The 21,773-nt window shown below is 36.4% G+C and overlaps 1 protein-coding gene across 1 annotated transcript; it reads right to left on the reverse strand.

The window, feature by feature from the left end:
- Positions 1-8,845: 8,845 nt before the first annotated feature.
- LOC145132923 (uncharacterized) lies at positions 8,846-10,265 on the reverse strand. Its single transcript, XM_079067875.1, has 2 exons — positions 9,850-10,265; positions 8,846-9,576 (listed from the first exon to the last, which is right to left on the reverse strand). Exons 1-2 carry the CDS (start codon positions 10,172-10,174, stop codon positions 9,032-9,034), a joined length of 870 nt encoding a protein of 289 aa, XP_078924001.1. The 5' UTR covers positions 10,175-10,265; the 3' UTR covers positions 8,846-9,031.
- Positions 10,266-21,773: the final 11,508 nt, after the last annotated feature.

Raw genomic sequence — 21,773 nt, forward strand, 5'->3', positions numbered from 1 at the left:
CTTACCAAATGTGGGGGAAAAACCCAAGACCAGCCTTTGAATCTCGAATTTTTAGAGAGAGAAAGTGGAAGAGAGGTGTTTGTTTTTCTTGAGAAAGAGTGAATAAAGCGGGAAGAGAGATAAGGATATCTCCAGCTTTTGCTCAAGATTATGGCTGAAAAAGAGTGGAAAAAGGACAATGATTGACTAGGTATGGGTGAATAGTGACTAGGGGCTGTACTATGAATGTATGGGGAGGTTGCTTGTGTCCTTGTCCAAAGGATAAGTCAACACTCCACCTAAATATCTCACCAAATAGATTTTATTCTTTGGCAAGGATTTTCCCCAAAATATAGTTAAAATATGAATATTTGGGGTTTATTATGTTAAAATACGAGTTTGGGTGAAAATCCCGCGTTAAAATCTCGAAAAACGGGCTTAAAACGAAGTTTGGGTCAAAAACCGGCAATAGGGACCGAACCTGCGAGGTTCGGCTCTTAGGAGTGAGAACCGAGAGTAGAGAAGGAAGGAACCGAGAGTAGAGAAGAGGACCGAAGGTGCGAGGGGGAGGGCCGAAGGTCAGGCCTCGGTCCGAAGTAGCTAGGGAACCGAAATAGACCGAACCCTCGGTCCATTTCGGCTGAGAGGGTTTCGGTTCTGATGCATGTTCGGTCCGAGAATGGGAGGTTCGCTTCTGACAGGTTCGCTTCTGACAAGTTCGGCTCCTAAGAGGTTCGGTTCCTAAGAGGGTTCGGCTCCTTAAGAGGTTTCGGCTCCTTAAGAGGGTTCGGCTCCTTAAGACTGTTTTTCGCGTAGACTTCCGTTTTCGAGCGGTTTTCGACTAATTTGAGGGTCGGGATGCCTCGAGTGATTATAAAAAGTTGAGAGAGATTTTGAGAGAGATTTGGGAGAGATTTCACACTCTTGGAGAGATTTCTCATACAGAGAGAGATTTGGGAGATATTTCGCATACTTAGAGAGATTTCTCATACAGAGAGAGTTTTGGGAGAGATTTCACACTCTTGGAGAGATTTCTCATACATAGAGAGATTTTGGGAGAGATTTCACATTCTTGGAGAGATTTCTCATACAGAGAGAGATTTGGGAGAGATTTCACACACTTGGAGAGATTTCTAATACAGAGAGAGATTTAGGAGAGATTTCACATACTTAGAGAGATTTGGGAGAGATTTCACACACTTGGAGAGATTTCTCATACAGAGAGAGATCTAGGAGAGATTTCACATACTTGGAGAGATTTGGGAGAGATTTCACACACTTGGAGAGATTTCTCATACAGAGAGAGATCTGGGAGAGATTTCACATACTTGGAGAGATTTGAGGTAGAGAGAGATAGAGTGAAAGAGATTGGGAGAGACTTCTTTTGTGACATTTTTGAGTGTTTGGCTTTGTAACGCAAGGTTTGTAAACCTCGTTAAGTCTCGTTATGATTGTTATATGCCCCCGAGGGTTAAGGAATAATGTTTTATCGAGTAGTTTCATCACTTGCCCTGATTAGGGTTTAGAATTTCCGAACACGTGAAAACTCTAAGTGATACTTTGTATTAAGATTGCGAGTTGTTCAATAAGAAACATAATGGAAACCCTAATATACAAGGGTTAGATGAGTTGACCGGTTTGACTTGTTGACTATAGTTGACTTTGACTTGGCCAAAATTTAGGGTTGTCACAATAGTGTACTTTCAAAATACACTAACCATTATTAATAGTGGTATGACTTTTTGGTCACTCATTTTTGACCCTATTAACCTTTTTCTACTTATAAGTCATAGCATATTTGATCATATTTTTCCGAAATATGAAAAACTCTATTGTTACCATTTGTCTATGCAAATCCTTAGTGACGGTTGTTGATGGAAATTTCTCAATTGTCACAATATATATATATATATATATATATATATATATATATATATATATATATATATATATATATATATATATGTGTGTGTGTGTGTGTGTGTGTATGTGTGTTAAATAATGAAAAAATGATTTCACCACTCTTTTATTTAGGCTAAGTTTGATATTAAACGGATTGGGTTCGGTTAGTATTTTTGGCTGATTCGGTTTGGTCAGCCTGTTTGATAAAGGCCAAACTCAATTGACTCGGTCAGTCATTGATGACCCGTCTACATACCCGACCCTTACTTTAAATGTGGCTGACACAAAATAAAGATTGTTGTGCCTAAAAAAATGAACACGGCTTCATCGATCGGTTGTTCTCCCTTCCTTCTTTAATAAAAACCTATTTGAAGTGGACTCTCTTTTGGGCCGCTTAGACGTCACCGTCTCAAGTAGAGCCGTCGGCCTCCAACTATCGCCAACGCCTACCTCCACAGTGCTTCGTCTTTTTTTTTAATCAGTTGAAAAAATGGTGCTGATACTTTTGTATGTATATTTGATGAATGAAATCAAAATTATATTTTATGTTGTTATTTATGTTGGTATGTTTTATGTATGAAAATATGGATTAAGCTTTAATTTCTTCATACAATGTATAAAAATCTGAAATCAAAATTCTTGCTTGTATGATCTAATGTATGAAATCTGAATTCTGCTTGTATGATCTTGTTATGAAATCAAATTTTTTGTTATGAAATCATAATTTGTGAAATCGTAATTTATAAAATCTTGGTATAAATCAGAACTTTTTGATATGAAATCGAAACTTATGCTCTACATTTGTGTTAGGTTGGTTGGTTTATTAGATTTTGTCCTTGAAATCATATTTATGAAATCAGATTCATGTTGGTTTATGAAATCAAAATTATGTTCGTTTGTGAAATCAAATTTATGTTATATATTTATATTTGGTTGGTTGATTTATTATTGCTTTTATCCTAGAAATGACAAATAAGAGACCTAGAGATAGGTGGAAGTTGGAATGCGTGGACAAAATGTTTCTGGAAACATGTATACATGAACTAACAACTAACGGTCGGGAGGGTAGTGGCTTAAAAGGAAGCTCATGGAATGTATTAACGGAAAAACTAAAAAATGCTCAAATTTTTTTTGTTGACAAAAAAAACATATGAAAATTTGATATGACTGCTTAAAAGTAAAGTGTGTTGTTTGTTTGAAACTTAAAAACAAAATTGGGTATCTTTATAATCTTGTAACAAACACATTCAATATGAGTGATGTAGAATGGGATACGAGGGCGAAGGTATTTAAAAAAAATTGTTTCTTTTGTTTTACTAGTTTGATAATATTTATTAAATTTTCAAACAGTCGAACAAGTTTGTAGACAAATTGATAAATGTATCCCTATGTTGCCCTAGTCTTTGTACCCTATTGTTTGATGGGGTGACATCGACTGACCGTTCACAACCATCTTTTACATTCCCTCATCTCATTGAATAGGATTATGCATGTAGATGTGCTCATTGATCGACAACTCGTTATAAGGGAAGAGGAAAAGGTGAATGTTATCAAAATGTATTGAGAACTTGTGGTTTGATACAATATTCATCTTTGTATGGGCTGAATGGGAGGGCATAACACATGATTCACGAGTTTTGAAAGAATTTGCATTTAATCAGACTTTCGGATTTCCATTTCCTCAACGAGGTTTATAATATTTCTATATTTTTTATTATTAAATACATTATATCTATTCTTTATATAATAGGTGTCACACTTACATACAAATATTACCTTTGTGATGCGACATATACTAACACTCGTGAATTTATGACTCCCTACTGCAATATGAGGTATTGGTTAGCCCGTTTTCGACTACGGCAAACGTTAACTAAAGAAGAAAGATTCAATCATGCTCATACACAACTCAGTAATTTTTTTGAACGTGCTTATGGTATATTGAAGACGAGATTTTCAATCACAAAACAAATGGTTCCTTATCCATTTGCAGTACATAGAGACATAATCATTGTTTATTTCGCAGTCCATAATTTTATAAGGAATTAAAATATTCAAAATGACTTATTTACAGACTTTGAAGAGAACATTATGGTTACTGACGTGCAAGATGGAGAAAGTGAGGGACAAAACACACAAGGCGTAGAATGAAGTTTCAGAAATCATTGAATATATGTGTATTTTACGTGACCATATTGCTAATCAACTACTTTCAAATGGTTATTTTCATCATTCAAACACAATCAAACTCAATCAGAGTTTCTGACTCAGACAAATATGATTCAATTAGCAACTATCAAATAATCTCTTTTGATGTTTTATAACATATGTAATATTTTTGTTTTATACAATGAGCATTTATATGCCACTATGATCCGACGTATGCTTTATTGGGTCGCGTTTTCCATCTTAATGTCATTGTTGGTCTCATGATCATGACCCATATCTTCGTAGTTCGCACTTCGCATATGAATTATGAAGACTACTTTTGGTTAGTGGGTGTGAGTGAAGATCAAAAGAATGGGCTTCACATTTTTAAGTTATTTTATTCTGAAGTCCAAGTTTATATTGAATATTTGGTTATCAACTCATTTACCAGGCATGTCTCGTAGTGATAAGTTTATTAAATGTTTGTCGTGGCTCCATCATATTCACTGAAAAAACTCATAGGGTGATTCAAAGCAGATATTTTTCTAGGATATTTGACGATTAATTTTATCTTCTATTTTAGGGGATCGTGTAACAAAGGTTATCTCATCTGTTAATCTTTGTGTTGCTAATGTTATCTTTTGACTTTTGAAGCATAGTGTTTGTGTAAGAAACCGGTGGATGGTATTGTTTGACTAATTTTTTTATTCAATCAACGTTAATATTATTTTTTCATCGGTCGTTGTCTTTTGGAAATCCTTGCTTGAACACCAAAGTTTGGTGTTAGGTAAAAGTTGGACATTTGAGTTAGACATGAACAATAAGACCTGCTTCAGGTCGGTTCCGGAAAAGAAAAACCAAGATCGGACCAAAGGCCGGAAAACAAATTGGTCGAGAACGGTCTGAAAAATAAAACCGGACTGTTTCGAAACCGATCAAAGACCGGTCTGAATCCAACCCGAGACATGTCTCAAAAAAGAATAGAAACCAAGTTTATATACATATAATTTTTGTGTCATTTACATATTTGTTAATCACACATTACCCAACTTCTTCCCTTCTTTATTTTATTAAATTTTAGTATATAATTACCCAAATTCTTCCAACTTGTTAATCATACATATGTACATGGAAACACCCGAAACCGAAACCAAAAAACCGAAAAATATTGAAACCGAACCGAAAACCCCCTAAAATTGAACAAAAAAAAGGTGTATACAAAGAACGCGACACATGACCAAAAAAAATGCATGCAAAGACTGCAGACCGGACCAAAAAAACAGAGACCGGTCTAAAAAAGACCGGCTTAAAACCGTCCAAGTTCGGTCCGAAAATAGGATTTTTCCTAGACCGGTTTTAAAAAAATCAAACACTTCCGAGACCGACCAAAGATCAGGACCGCTAATATGCAATTTAGGGAAATTGTGATGGATAAACCAATATCTAATTAACAAGTAAACTATTATATGAGTATTAAAATGTGGTTACATGAACAATGGTTAATGATTTTAAGGACGCGTTTGGCAAAACTAGTCGGTAGTTAGTAGCTGACAGCGTTTTGTTAAACGCTATGTGAAATAGTTTTTAGATTTTGAGTGTTTTGTTTAAACTAAACGCTAAAAATTTGTAGTGTCAAACAAGATTTTTGGTTCAAAACGGAGCACTTTGTCAAATCCTAGAACCTCCTGAACGCTCTGTGGCAAATGCTAGAACCTCCTAAATGCTCTGTGTCAAACACGCCCTAATGTTATGGTAATTGATTTGTCATAAGGGTAGAAATATTTTTTTTCCATACGGGGCACTAATGATCATATATATGATCGTGTTAGGTCAAATGGTTAATATCAAGGTTGTAGAACTCGCTACTCGGTACCTGCTCGGCCGACTGGGGAGTAGCGAGTACTCGGGAGTACTCGGATTCAGTAATTCATGTAGAAATATTTTTAGGAAAATTATATATGTCAAAATCATAATTTGATTGAAATATATAACAAAATTAGATACATGTGAATACATAAAAACTGAAATACACACAATTGTCTCATTTCGTGAATAATTACTAAAAGTTTAAGATATATATGTAGTAATAATCACATATGTGTGTTAAATAATAAATCATTAAGTGTATTATACATATTAATCTTGAAATTCTTGATTTTCTTCTCTTTTTATGACAATTTTGACCATTTGACCAAGTTTGACCGATTTTGACCGAGTTGGCCGAGTTTGACCGAGTAGGCCCGAGTAAGACCGAGTAATACCGAGTAGGCCCGACTTAGTGAGATGTTGACCGATTTTTGACCGAGTTTGACCGATTTTTGACCGAGTTTGACCGATTTTTGACCGAGTTTGACTTAATCCGAGTTTTTTTGCCGAGTTCACATTACTCGCTTCGGTGGAGGGCCGATTCCGAGTAATCGGCCGAGTAGGCCGAGTTTTGCAACACTGGTTAATATAACTCTTCGGGTCAAAATAGTATGCTTTTTCGATCATTTAATGAAAAATACACAGCTAATTATTTTCAATAAAAAGAAAATTGTTAGATTGTTGCATAAAAAACTGCTTTCTTAGATACGTTATCATAACCATAACATAGTCTCAATTTGCTATACCTCAAGAAACATAAACATAAAACTTACTAAACGAATTTTGCTGATTATGAACAGATAGTGGCTTGCAAATGCAATGTCCTAAGACATAAAATTGGTCCCTATTTGTGCAATAGTTTATAGACTTCTGAATTTAGGATACACCTGTCTAGTGTATGTATTCATGAAATTGAGAGAGTTTGAATTTGTTTATGGTGTGTGTTCATCTAAGAGATCAAAAAAATCATATTTCACTTGTTTAAATAAGATCGCTATGAAACTGTCAAAATACAGTTTTTGATAACTTCTCAAAACCAACCTTATGATAAAACCGAAATTAATTAAAAATAATAATTAATACTAATTTTCGGATTATCTCTTAAGACCCCGGGATCCATCTTTTGACCATTAATATGTATTTAAATCACTAGAGTCCACTAATTCAAAGCCTACAAACCTACACTAGTCCACTTCATGGTCTTAATCCATTATGATAAGAATTGGAGAGCAAGCCTTCTAAACTTAATAAAGTTTGATGTCCCCTCGTAAGTGGGACAAGTAGCTTTGACAAACTCCAACAATTTTTACCCTCAATTTGACTTCCAATAATAAGTTCTCTTAAGAAGAGACTCGTTTTTGGTGACTCAAAGCATGAAGGATCTAATAGCATAAAAAACTAGTCTAGAAATTGATAAATATAATCTAAGGTATAATGCATACTCTTCCTTCGTTATAAACTTAATAACAAGATTATATTTATTTGATTTAGGAAAAGTTGCAAGTGAGTCGTATCCATCATTAAATCTTAGATCTTTTACATCTACTTCATGAGGGTTTTCTTTCTAGTCGGTGGCAGAGTTGAACCTCGTCATGTGGGGATCAGCAAAGGATTTCGAGACAGAAGGTCTAAGATAGGTCTAATGTTTCTAGCCGTTAAAGTTTTCTAAAAAACTCAGTTGAACCGGTAACTTAGAAACCACAAAAACCCGAGTCGAACTGGTTTTTGCCCACACAATTTGAAAATAAAAAAGTTTTTTTATCTACTTTATAGTAAAAAAAAAAAAACCAGTATGTTTAGCCTCGAAAGCCAAATATATCCTCTTATATGAGCTCATAAAATAGGGATTCATGGTTGTTTTGTTAGAGCTTGGAAGCTTGCCAATTGTATTTGATGTTGCCAAAGTCAACTATTGGCTGCTGCTTAGATTATCTGTCGAAGTAACTACCTTATTACCTGTATTTAATTATATTTAAAACGGATTCAACCAATTGACCCGTGACCTGATCGAGTGAAGTTAAAAACCAAACCATCGCACAAACCTTATATGCAAGAGAGTTGAGACTTTTTTTATACTTTCACAGATGTTTTAAGTATATTGACAATTATACCTAGGGGTGAACAAACCGGTTTTTTTTCAAACCGAACCGGTTCAGTAAACCGGTTCGGTTCAAATTCGTGAATAGTAAAACCGGTTCAACCATAAACCGGTTCGGTTCAAACCGGTTCCGTCATAGAAAATCTCGAACCTGTCTAAACCGGTGCTGTCTAAACCGGTTACACCGGTTCGATCGGTTTGACTACCGGTTCCAAACCAGTTCACAGTTATTAAACCGGTTCTAAACCGGTTTCAATATTTAAAATCTCGAACGGGTGCGAACCGGCGGTTCGGTTCTTGAATCGGTTCGGTTCATAGTGGACCGGTTCGTAGTGAACCGGTTTACCGGTTCAGTGACCGGTTCGGATCCTGAACCGGTTTTTTTGTGCAAGCCTAATTATACCCATGCTCTATATAAATATGATGGACATTGGACCCTACCAACTTAACTCTCATCTTTGATATGTCTTTCCTCTCATTAAGTTAAAAAATCCAGTAAAACTCAAGGCCCAAAATGTAACTCGGGTTTTCTGAAATCCAACTTCTAGAAAAATGCACCATTATGTAGCACACTCTCAAAGCTTTATGACAATTTATTTCTCTGTGCAGAATTTTGACACAAACTGAGTTTTGTTGGCTGCTTTGACTTGAATGGGAGGTTTATGTTCTTTTTTTGAAAGGGCACTACCAAAGAAGCAGCACTATGTAGGAAGGGCATAATTGTCAACTTCCAGAGGGAGTATAAAAAAAACCCCTATATGCAAAGTTGAAAGTTCAGAAACTTAAATCCCAAGCTTTTGAAAAAAACAGTTATCTCTAAATTCAAAATATGTTAATTGATGAAAAAAGATATGTCAAATGTTTTAAGGATTTTGATTAAATAAACAACTCAAATAAAAAGAGTCTACAATCTTATCACAAGTTTTAATGCACATCAAAACATGAACAATAACTCCCAAAAATCTTGCTTACAAACAATGTAGGTAGGAAATTTTAAAGAAGAAACGCAAATGTAAATTCATGAAAAAGCAAAAAAGACTAATTTGCCCTGGGAGCAGCCCACTCAACACTCAAGATAAGGTTATCATAACCATAACCATTAAGCTTAGCAATAGCTCTTTCACCCTCTTCCCTCCTGACAAAATTAACAAACCCAAACCCTCTGCTCATTCCAGTCTTCTGATCCATAGCCACATAAACCCTAGAAACATTCCCAAAAGGTCTGAACAGCTCCAGCAAGTCAGGCTCACGAGTGTCCTCTGAAAGGTTATTGACCCGAACCGAGTTCTCATCATTCCTCCGCCTCATGTCTGCACCAGCAGTGGTTCGAACCGCACCCGCACGCATCGTGGGTGGGACATATGCACCCTTGGTTGCACCGGTTGCACCCGTGGTTGATGAGTCTGAAGGGTTTGGGTTCTCAGAGAAGGACTCGGTAGGCTGAGCCAAGTCCTTGTAAGGGCACTTTGAGGTCCAATGGTCTCCTTTCTTCCCACATGTCCTGCATACCATCAATACAGCTCCTCCTTTCGACATTTGGGCTAATGGGTCTCCAGATGCATTTGAGTCTTCAGCTTTTGTACCTAAAAGACAAAACTTCGCATTCACAATCTGTATATCTAACAAGCAGCAATGAAATTGAGATAGATTCCTAAGTGTTTAAATCGGTAGCGATTGACTATTGTGATTATAATTGATATGTGCATAGTCAATTGCAACTGAAACTGTTGATCTAGATGTAGAGAACTAGCGCTAGAGATGTAAATAAAGTAATAAACTTCTTCAACTACATATGGATTAACAATTTAACAGGATTGTTACAACTATATGAAATTTCAGATCTAGGGATGACGTACCTGGAGCCCTAGGTCGCTCGAAGATGATTTCCTCGGTTGAAACCATGGTGAGTCTGGCGCCGACGTCCTCTTGAACGGCATCACCGAACTTAGGCCAAGAACGCCTCTCCACGGCGCGCTTGCTGAGCCGAGCATTGGCGAGTTTACGGACGCGTGTGGTGGTGGTAATCTTAACCCGATTACCTTCGTCGTTGAATTTGTACTCAATAATCTTCTTCAACCCGTGTTCGTCGGGTCCAATAACCTGTTTCGGCGGCAACAAATAGTCATAGTCACCGCCATCATCTTCTTCCTCCAATTCTCCCCATCTGGGTTTTTGAGCCATGTCTGCGAAGCTGCTAGAATTGTTGCTGCGGGAAAATTAGGGTAGGAGATTCGAAGTGGTAATGTGAATAAGATGAAGATGTAATGAAGTCGGTTGTTGTGATTCTCTAGGCTTCAAAATTTGGGCTGTATATTAAACGTGAATTTGGACTCTGGTTTTGGGCTTTTGGACCTCTATCAACTATCAAGTATAATCGTGTTATCTAACTGGTTATAACTATTTTTAAATTGAGAATTAATTTTCAAATGGAGATTTGATAATCTAAAACCACTTAGGTGTTGTTTGTTTTTTTGAAGCAAAAATTCATAAAGTCTACGGACCACCTCTGCAGACCTCTGCAGCAGAAGAGGTGGACCAAACGACTGCAGACTGTAATAAGAAGCGTGCTTATTTTTGTTAACATCTGCAGACTGCTGCAGACATTAAAAAATTAAAATAAACTAATTTAATACACCAAAAATTGTTTTTAAACACAGAAAATTTAATAATTGTAGTCTTAAAACATTGAAATAAATTTCATACAACCAAATTAGTCTTACAATAACATTTTGCAATAAAGTTCATACAACCAAACTTTAATAATTCTCATTCGATATTTTGCATCAATTGCTCAACAATTTCATCCCGTAACTGGGTTATATATTCACGGTCCGCTACAGCTTGTAGTAAAAAGCGTATTTGTTTTTTTAACGTCTGCAGGATACTGTAATTGAGGTATAAGATTTCTAAAAGGAATAGGTATCTCCAATTTCTAAACTTTTTAAAATTTCACAACTCTATAACCTTTAATCCTAATCAAATCCTAACAACATTTGAAGGGTTGTTTTTATAAATAAATATCCTAACACTCTAACTACACATCTAATAATTCAAACTTGTTTTTTTTTTTTCATTACACTATGTAATGTAATATGTATAGGCAGTAACCTCAACTTCATATCACAAAGGGAAAATGACTCTTGAGGGTAATTAACTTTTGCGTTTGTACTCATTTGGTCTCTTTCCTTTTTTTGTATTCAATATACCATTGAACTTGTTGTTTGTGTTCACCATAACCCTTTTGACCGGCTTTTGACCTGTGATAGTCGGTCAAAGGGTTATGGTGAACATAAACAACAAGTTCGATGGTATATTGAATACAAAAAAAAGGAAAGGGACCAAATGAGAACAAACTCAACAGTTGGTTACCCTCCTGAGTCATTTTCCCCAAAAAGTTAAATGAAATTAAAGTTGCAAAATTATCAAAGACTACAACCTTCTATGGCTATAACGTATATGAAGAGCGTTTCAGAGGGATAACTTCGTTAAAACATGGTCTATGTTATGCTTACTGTGGTTAGTTGTCAACACCTCTCTTCAAAAGGATATGATTGTGTATGAGAGGTATATTTATCAGTATAAACGTTTACCTCAAGGTATATTATGGTGATGTGTATGCAAAAGCAGCATGATATTATACATATTGATGTTGTATCTCATCCCATGAATTCGATCTTAAAGCTAAGTAAACTAAAAAATCACAGCACTTGTGATTCCACTCGTTTGTAGACTTGTCTAAAATCCATGATACGATAAATCATTTGATTGGAAATGTAAATGTAGTCATGAAATGCGTCTGCTTAGTCAAGATTCCCCTAATAAATATTCAAATGCATTACAAAGTTGTACATGTATGAATAGTGTTCTTTCGTGGGTTATGTTTTGAAGAGAAGCAAGAATGAATCTCATAAAGTCATTAATATCAGTAGGAGATGACGTAGGATTTGCTGTAAATGAGTAAAGGGAAAATGACTCAGGAGGGTAACCAACTGTTGAGATTGTTCTCATTTGGTCCCTTTCCTTTTTTTTTGTACTCAATATACCATCGAACTTGTTGTTTGTGTTCACCAGAACCCTTTGACCGGCTATCACATGTCAAAAGCCGGTCAAAAAGGTTATGGTGAACACAAACAACAAGTTCGATGGTATATTGAATACAAAAAAAAGGAAAGGGACCAAATGAGTACAAACACAAAAGTTAATTACCCTCAAGAGTCATTTTCCCTATCACAAATGCACAATTTTCCATCTTCTTCACGAGGAGGCTGCTTCTTCTTTTTCTTCACCCCCATCCAACCCCACCACCCACAAAATCCTCCAACATTGAGCATTCACCTACAATAAAAAAAAACACAACATCATCTGTTTTCTATATGAAAACAAACAATAATTTTTTGCAAAACAAAGCAACAAAATTTGAGAAAGCTATTAAAAATTTAAAACCCTCTAAGCATCTTCCACCACACAAACAATGACTTCTTTGTTGAGGGTAAATTCGTCTAAAGCATGGACATTTTGAAGTAAAAAATCAATATCCATTCCACAATTAATTCCAACACATAAGTATTGTCAAGATCTCATAGCATTTTCAATAAGTTGAGGGATGTCAACAAGGGTAAAATCGTCCAAACAAGGTTTAAATAGCAGATTCCATTCCAAGATCCATTAAGCAAGAACTTCAATCGATATTAGCAAGGGTAAATTGTCCAAAAAGACCTGGACAACTCCATCAGCAAGAACTTCAATCGATTTCACACTTGGATCCAAGAAATCAACATAACAAGCATATCCAATCAGGAAAAAAAACCGATTTCAACAAGGAATTCACACTTGATTCAGAAATCAGTAGCAAGCATCATGAATAAAAAAACGATTTCAACAAGGATAAAATTGATTTCAGCAACACTTGAATCAAAAATCAAAAAAAAAAAAAAAACTTACCTGTGGACTGATTTGAAAAAATCAGCATACCTGATGTCGACAATCAGAAGGGCTGCTGCTGCACCGACGAGAAACTAGATGTGTCGACGAAGAGTTGAGGCCGACAACCAGTTCGTGGAGAAGGAAGAACGATGGAGCGAAGATGAGGATGGAGCGGCGCTTGTTTGTGTGTCGGTTCTTTTTTTGGGGAGTGAAGAAGTGTTTTGAAGCGGTTGTTCCACTGCTGCACCAAGAAGCACACGGTCAGAGATTTTTGACTTATAAGACTTTTAAAAAAACAAACAGCTGTAAAAGCCCAACTGTTACGCATTGTGACATCCCCAAAATCTCAGCCAGAAAAGACCGGTTTCATTTATGCTTTTTAAACATTTTCAGAGTGAATCCTTTTGATTTTAAAAGAGATGCATAATTTGTTCCCAAAAACAAAACATGGTAAAATAGATTTTTATCAAAACATTTCATGAAGAAATATAATTTCATTTCATAATCCAAAAACCGGGATGTCATGTTCCGATACAGACCATAAAGCATAAACGATAACATTACAAGTCATTCAACAAATATATACATATACAGACTTGTAAACAAAACAACTTGATGATTCATCCATCTTATGCCCTCGCGCCACTTCCTGTAATACAAAGAAACTGAGTGGGTCAGGATTGGGAGCCTGGTGAGCATATAGGGTTTTCAACCCACAATAAATAATTATATTAATTTCATCAACCAACAAAAACCCAATTACCCATTCCCGTTATCCTCACTTTACGTCCCTAAACACTTTTCTCAAGGGACTTAATCTAAGAATATTTCATCGGGCGACAACACATGTTTCGGGGGTTTCCCGGCAATATATGTCAAATAAGGCAACCATTGGGGGGGGGGATGGAGTACAGCGAATGAACACCCAAGTTCATTAACACCTACAGGTGGCGAGCCTGCTAGTGTTCCACAGGACTGTCTAGAAAAGTCTGTGGTCGTCATCTAAACTCCGCTAGATGACTGAATCAAAAACAACGACATCGAGGCCTCTCTTCATTTTAACACACATCAACTATCTACCCATGCTTTACCCAAAACTTTTGTAGATAAAAATACATATATGGTTTAAAATTTGTAGAAAACATTTATTCAACACTTGTTTCAAATAAACAAATAATGTATAAACACATAACACGTATTTCAAAACAAAGACTTCATATTTGTGTGTTAGAAGAAAGTAACCACACACTCACATGTATAAACAACAATATATATACACATAGCACGTATTTTATAAAATACTTCATATCTATGTAAGATGAAAGTAACTATACACTCACTTGATCAGAAGATGGTCGGACAATACTACAACTTGTAAAAGTAGTATTCTTCGCTAGATCTGGAAGATCTTCACAAAAACCGGGCTCCTCGCGGGCAGGGCTTCGGCTCGGGAATAACGCTCCTCGGGATCCTCGGGACTTCGGAACTTACTTCGGGGCTCGGGAATGATACCGGGGCTTCGGGATATAATTGGCACGCAAAACGATGCAAAACTTAGAGAGAAAGGAAGAAAATGAACAAAGAAAATGGCTGATCTCGGTTTCTATTTATAGGCTGATGGGTCTGGGATTACGCTGGGCGTAATTTCCAAGTACGCTGGGCGTAATTTTGGTTACGCTGGGCGTACGCTTCGGATAAGCTTTGGTATGCGTGCCACGATATTCAAAAATTCATAACTTTCGCATACGAGCTCCGTTTTTGACGTTCTTTATATCCACGCGTAGGTGAGATTATGCTCTACAACTTTCATTTAGACTCTGTTGGCTAATTTTGAATTTATTTTTTTATTATTTATTTTTAGTAGGCCGGGACAGTAAAACTCCGTTATAAATTCACAACTTCTTCATCCGACGTCCGTTTTCGTCCCTCTTTCTGTCGTTGCACTACTATCGACGAGATCTTCGATTCTCGTTTAGAAAGTCTCGGCTAAAACTCGCTCGATCTCAATTCGAACTTTTGGGCTGTCTACTGCTAAGCTGAAACTTCAGAAAATCATAACTTCCTCATACGAAGTCAGATTTAGACGTTCTTTTTATGCACGCTCTCGGTTCAACATTATCTACGTCTTTCGTTTTGATCACTAAGGCTAAATATCACTCCTTCGTAAATTCACTATTTACGACATGCTGTGCCACACCGGTTTTGTCGCAAAACTTCGACAGGTCATAACTTCTTCGTTATAACTCGGATTTCAGCATTCTTTATATTTTCGGAAACCTCGTCTCAACCACTACATCTTCGTGCAAAGATATCGGGCTTACCTCACACTTTAATTTTGACGCTTATTTTATTCTTAATTCATTAAATTATAACAATTAAGAAAATAAACACATAATTCACATAATATTCAAATATTTCATCGCTAATACTTCAAAAAAAGTTACAAGGGTTAACCTAGACTATTACATCAACAATAATGTCTAGCCTGGAAACGCGGGCGTTACACGCGTGTTCAGCCTGGCGAAGTGAAAAGAGGTTGGAAGAGGTTTTTTTATAAAAACAAACAACACCTTAGTATCTGATGGTGAGCAAAACCGAAATCGAAAAACCGACAAAAGCAAAACCGAAAAATTAAATCTTAACCTAAACCGTCGATTTTGAGTTTGGATTTCTTTTAAAAAATGGTTTGGGTTTTTAAAACCGACCCAATATAGAAAACCAAAAAAACTGATCGATGAAACTAAAACCAACCCAAAATGTATATATTTTAAAATTTAAAATAAACATGTTGTATCTTTATGCAACTTAGGTTAGACTAAGATTAGAACTAGAATCGTGAAATCGAAATCATAGTCTATCTGTCTCCCTCTCAAGTCTATGTGTCTATAGCCTTAGCTCTCTATGTCTCCCTCTCAAATCTCAGTGTCTATAGCCTTAGCTCGTAAAATCGTGAAGACAACACAGAACCCAAAACCCATGTCGGAAAACAGACCACATAAACTGAAAACCAAACTCATTCCAAAACCAAACATGACCCATGTTCAATCATACTAGTATCTGTAATTTTAAAATTAGTATACCAATTCCTATTTGAATTTTCTTGTGTTTTATTGGTCTATATAAGTTGTTTAAAATATACTGAAATGAAGCTTTAAGATGTAATCTTAAAAAACCGAAATATTTGTCAATATTGAATTTTAAGTCAATGTCATAAAACTTTGGAATGTTTGTTTGTGGAAAAAGAATTCCAAACCAACTTTTTAAAGAAAAATATACCATCTACCCCCTTGAACTAATAAACAAATGTGTGATTGATATGCTTATGTCAAATTTCTTTTATATTATCCAGAAAATTATAAATCTCATCTACCCATACCTAAACTACGACAAGTCCACACATATATGTAAAAGTCCAATATTGTTGTAATTGAACCACATCGGAAATATCAAGTCGTAATGCACCCAGAAAAAGGGCTATCACTTTTTCTTCTAGTTCTTCGACTCCACACCGCATTCGCAACCTGTCAAAATCATTAATGAAGTCTTCAACGGTAGATGATCGTTGGGACAAGTTATGGTATTCTAAGAAAGCTTCCTGTCGATGGTTTGTGAGAAGAAACTTTTCACATGACAGTTTCTTCATCTTAGACCAGGTCCCAACTTTAGATTTTCCTTCCCAAACCCTTTTTTCCACGTCCTTGACTCGTTGCAACAAAGTGATCTCTGCAATGTCACGGGGATCTCGTATATACTTATTGTTGCCTCTGTCGGCGTCTCTATGTGGTTGTCGATTTCCCCGTCCATTGTGAGCCATCGTCGTGTGAGCTTTTGTAACAACCCGATATTTCAAGTCAATGTAATGACTTAAAGTCAAATATTGTAACCTATTTTTAAGTTAATAAAATAGCGTCAAAAATGAAATGTTCAAAAATCTCAATTTTGATGTACCAAGTGATAGATATCGTAACAAGGTTTTCAAAAATATAAAGAACACTAAAATCCGAGTTATAACAAAGAAGTTATGACCAATCGAAGATCCACAACAAACCTGTAAAACCCTGTTAAGCATAAAACGCGAAATTTCAATAAAATACTTTTTAGCCTTAGGTATCTAGATGAAAGTCATAGATATCATTAAATCGTAAGCGTACATAAAAAGAACGTCCAAATCAGACTTCGTATGAGGAAGTTATGATTTTTCTAAAGTTTCGGATATAGCAGTAGACAACTAAAAACTCGAAATAGAGATCGAGCGACTTTTAGCCGACGCAACCTAAACGAGAATCGAAGATCTCGACAATAGGAGTACAACGGTAAAAAGACAAACAAAGACGGACGTCAGATGAAGAAGTTATGAATTTTTAACGGACTTTTCCTGTCCCGGCCTGTTAAAAATATAATATTAAAAATAAATTCAAAATTTGCCGACGGAGTCTAAACTAAAGTTGTAAAGCATAATCTCACCTACGCGTGGATATAAAGAATGTCAAATCGGAACTCGTATGCGAGAGATATGAATTTCTGAAGTTCGGGACACGATACCAAACACTGTCAGGAAACTCACGACGTGAGCCAGAAGCTCACGATGTGAGCTTGTGACTGATGTGTGCCAGAGACGGGATATCAGACGTCGCGTCTACGGAAGAGATAAGAACCAAACTCACGTCGTGAACAGCTCCATGCTCACGACGTGAATCCCAAAAATGCACCCTATAAATAGAAACCGAAGGTGTCGGGTTTAGGATGCTCAATTCTACTCTCCTTTCTACTTTTACTCTGTGTTAAGCATCCCGAGACTATCCCGACGCCCCGGTTATGTGTCCAAGCCCTGACGGAAGCCCGAAGTCCCGAAGTTCCCGAGAAACTTGCTTCTTTCCAGTCGAAGTGTTGCCCGAGTTAAACATCGTCTTCATCAAACCGTCACTCTTACCAAGTAAGTTCATACTCCTATCACTACACTTTTAAATGCTTTTTAAATGCTTTTAAACACTTTAAGGGGGGGGGGGGGGGGTGGGGATACAAGTAAACACATGGCTAAAATCGTGTGAAAACATCAATCTTTTGCTATAATCTTGTGGTTGTTGTTATAACTATCATATGAAACCATTAGCATGCAAAAACATCTCACAACACTATTTTACCCTCTCTGGATAACATTACGTATACATAAGAAAATACAAATCATTGTTATGCCTTTAGCAACCTAGTAAAAAGGGTAATCATTTCGGACATAAACACAATCATTCCAAGAATATGTGACTTAGTTAAGAATATGTGAGTCATTCGTCTTCCTCGTACCTATCAAGGTATACAAGAAAGCCCTGTTTTATAACCAGAGTCTCAGTCCGGAGAACGTGATAAGTGTGTATAGATCTATATGGGACTGATGATCCCGCACCCTGGCTGTTAGCTACAGCCGGACTGACAGGTTAAGGGTGACAAGTGTCATAACATTTTGATGCCTGAAGAACGTCGATGCAGGCAAATTCATCTTAGTATGGTTATGAAAACTCATAGGATAGACAACTATTATGATATTATGTTTTATGGGAAAAGTAATATTACAATTATTTTTACGTAAAAATACAAGCTTCCTATAGTTTTATTCACTAATAAAACTATACATTTTCAGTTTAAGTATGACATATTTACTTACAAAATTACAGTTTTGGAGATTTAAGACTACTTCTCACTTTTAGGAAAATATAGGATTTTCCTGGTTCAAGTACATCCATTTTATACAAACAAGGATTCATACTCATTTTATACATCTTATAAGAAAATATCGGATTTTCTTAAAACAAACCCGAACTTTCGAATGGCATGCATTTTACTCAAATAACTACTTATGAACTCACCAACTTAAATGTTGACACTTTTTCTTTGAAATAACTTGTATTCTCAGGGAATCGCTAAACCAGGTTAGCAACTACTTTTGGGGATTAACGCTCTGGCGTTAGTATCATCTTTTGGAACATCATATTATAATTACGTTTTTTTTAAACATGTAATACTACAATCATGTAAACTTTTTAATTATATATATATATATATATATATGATGGTGGTGTGTACTTTCTTTACTATTCAACTGTTATGATATTGTACATGATGTCCTCCGCCCCCGAATGTTTGTCGTTCAGGTTTGAGGTGTGACAACTTTGAGCTCTGATACCAACTGATGTTGATTCTATGACACCTGAAGTTGGAATCGAAGGCAATAAAGAATTTCCCAGGAACACACGTTTTATTAATCAATCAAAATCTAAATCCTCCAAAAACACGTCCCAAACTAAAAAGGATAAAAAAAATAAAAAGAAATAATAAAAAATAAAAAATAAAAAATAAAAACTAACAAAAGGATAAATCTAGTCTTTTCAAAACAAGATAATAAGATAAATGAAAATAGTGAAAAACCAATGGTCTGGGATCCAAATAGGCTTTCACGAGCCCACAGCTAGGTCGGGTCATCGTCGTCAAATTCAAAGCTCACAAACCCACACTAGTCCACTTCATGCTCTTAGTCCATTATGATAAGAATTGGAGAGCAAGCCTTCTAAATTTAATAAAGTTTGATATTCCCTCGTATGTGGGAAAAGTAGCTTTAATAAACACCAACAATTTGTATCCTCTATTTGACTTCCAATAATAAGTTCTCTTAAGAAGAGGCCCGTTTTGTTGACTCGAAGCATGAAGAATCTAATAGTATGAAAGACTAGTCTAGAAATTGATAAATAATCACCATAATCTAAGGTATACTGCATATTCTTCCTTGTTATAAACTTAACAACAAGATTAGGTTTATTTAATTTAGGAAAAGTTGCAAGTGAGTCATGTCCATCATTAAATCTTAGATCTTTTACATCTTCATGAGGGTTTTCTTTCTAGGTGCTGCCACACTTGAATCTTGTAATGTGGGGGTGAGAGAATGATTTTGGTACTATGCAAGGCATACACTACGTATGCAGGGCATAGTGGGACGCACCTTTAATGGGTTACGTAGGGTGTAACATATGTGTACTGTAACATCCCGACCTTGAGGTTTTTTAAAATTTAACCCTTACGTATAAAGACTTATAGTATTTAGCCCTTATGCATGAGAAAGTTGGGTAAATAGACATAGTGGCATTTTGGTAATTTTGGGTCGAGGTTAAGTATGTTGGGCGTACATTATGTACGCTAGGCATACTTATGCGGGTCTAGTACGTTGGACGTACGTGCAAGTGTTTCAAACCCTAAAGCTTAGGGTTTGGACCCTATTTAAACATCATTATGGCCTCCAACCTCATCTATCATCAGCCTCCAACACCTTCATACGATTTAAGTAAACTCTAGCCACCTTCTTGAGCATTCTTGACCCTTGTGTGAGTTTTTGGTGGCCTTGAAGGAAAAAGAAGGAAGTAGAACCACCTTGGAAGCTTGAAGAAGCTTTGGATTTGGGATCTTCACCTCTCTAGCAACCTCCAAGAGGTATAAATTTTCAAACGTGGCTTATATTTCATTAGATCTTGCTAAGTCCTTGTTTCATGAGCATTTTGTCCCAAGTCTTGACCTTTTTGGTGTATGGAATGCTCTAGTCCATTCTAGCTATTTTTTCAGATGTTTTCAGGGGTTTAGAAGCATAAAAATAGGGTCTTTGCTCTGAATACTTCTTCATGCATGTGTTTGTTGGTCTTAATGGGTTAAGAGGATGGGGTTTCTAGCATTTAGCACTTATTGGCCATGCAAGTCCATAAAGTTGGAAACTTTATGGTTAAGGATGATATTTGGGACTTGGATTTGCATTTTGGCTTTTATAGCTTAAGTATTAAGCTCTTAAGTCATTAAGAAGGAAGCCAGTTGTGTACGTTGGGGTACCAAATGGTACGTTACGCGCACGCAGTTCAATCCTCGATCCTTCGAACAGCGAGTACACCCCGCGTACGAGGGCTAAGTTGATCCGTCTGAGTTGACTCGGTTAGGTTGACTCGGCTGATTTCGTTAATTTTGACCGACTTTGACCAAGGGTATTTTGGGATATTGATATTGATTTAGATTGGGAAATGTTTTTGATTATTAGGAGTCGGGTAGAGCTAGTTGTCGGAGCAGAGCTTCACTCAGACTGTTTTCAAACTGAGAGGTGAGTTTTCCTCACTATACTTATGGCCCAAAGGCACCAAGGCCAACCCATTGGATTAGATATCCTGTTTTGTTGTATGTTCTTATGATGAGATATGTGTTTACTGGTGATGTGATTAGACTGGTAGATCTGTAGGACTACTTGTGTTTTTTATTATTATGGTAATGTTTATATCGATATGTTATGGTTGTGGTTTACTGGGTTGAGGTAGGCCAACTAAGACTAAAGGCCAAGATACCCAAGGTGGTTCGGATAGACTGAAGGTCTGTGAGGTGGTCCAGTTAGGTCGAAGGCCCGGAGAGCAATCCAAATAGGCTGAAGGCCCAGTAATGCGGTCCAGTCATGCTAAAGGCTTTGTATGTATGTTGTTGTTTTCTTATGTTTATGTGGTGGTACTTTAGGGGAACTCACTAAGCATTGGCTTATAGTTTTAGTTTTGTTTCAGGTACTTCTGAGGACCGTGGCAAGGCGAAGGCGTGACCATACACATCCTTGGTTTTATGTTGTTGGATCTTGGGAGACTCTGATTTCAAATAATGTTTTTGGGAACAATGGTTATGTAAACACTTTTTGAGTAATTGGGATGTTTTTGAAAAGTTTAAATTTGTTGTGATTTTTAAACGTTACATGTACAGAGGGTGTACGCGACCAGAACCCAAACCCTAATTTCAAGGTTTTAAGCCCTATTTAAGGACCTTAACCTTCATAACCCTTCCACTCTCAACCTCCATTCCTCCA

This window comes from Lactuca virosa, chromosome 8, assembly GCF_052849685.1.
Source record: "Lactuca virosa cultivar CGN04683 chromosome 8, Lactuca_virosa_CGN04683_v6, whole genome shotgun sequence".
Taxonomy (NCBI): Eukaryota; Viridiplantae; Streptophyta; class Magnoliopsida; order Asterales; family Asteraceae; genus Lactuca; species Lactuca virosa.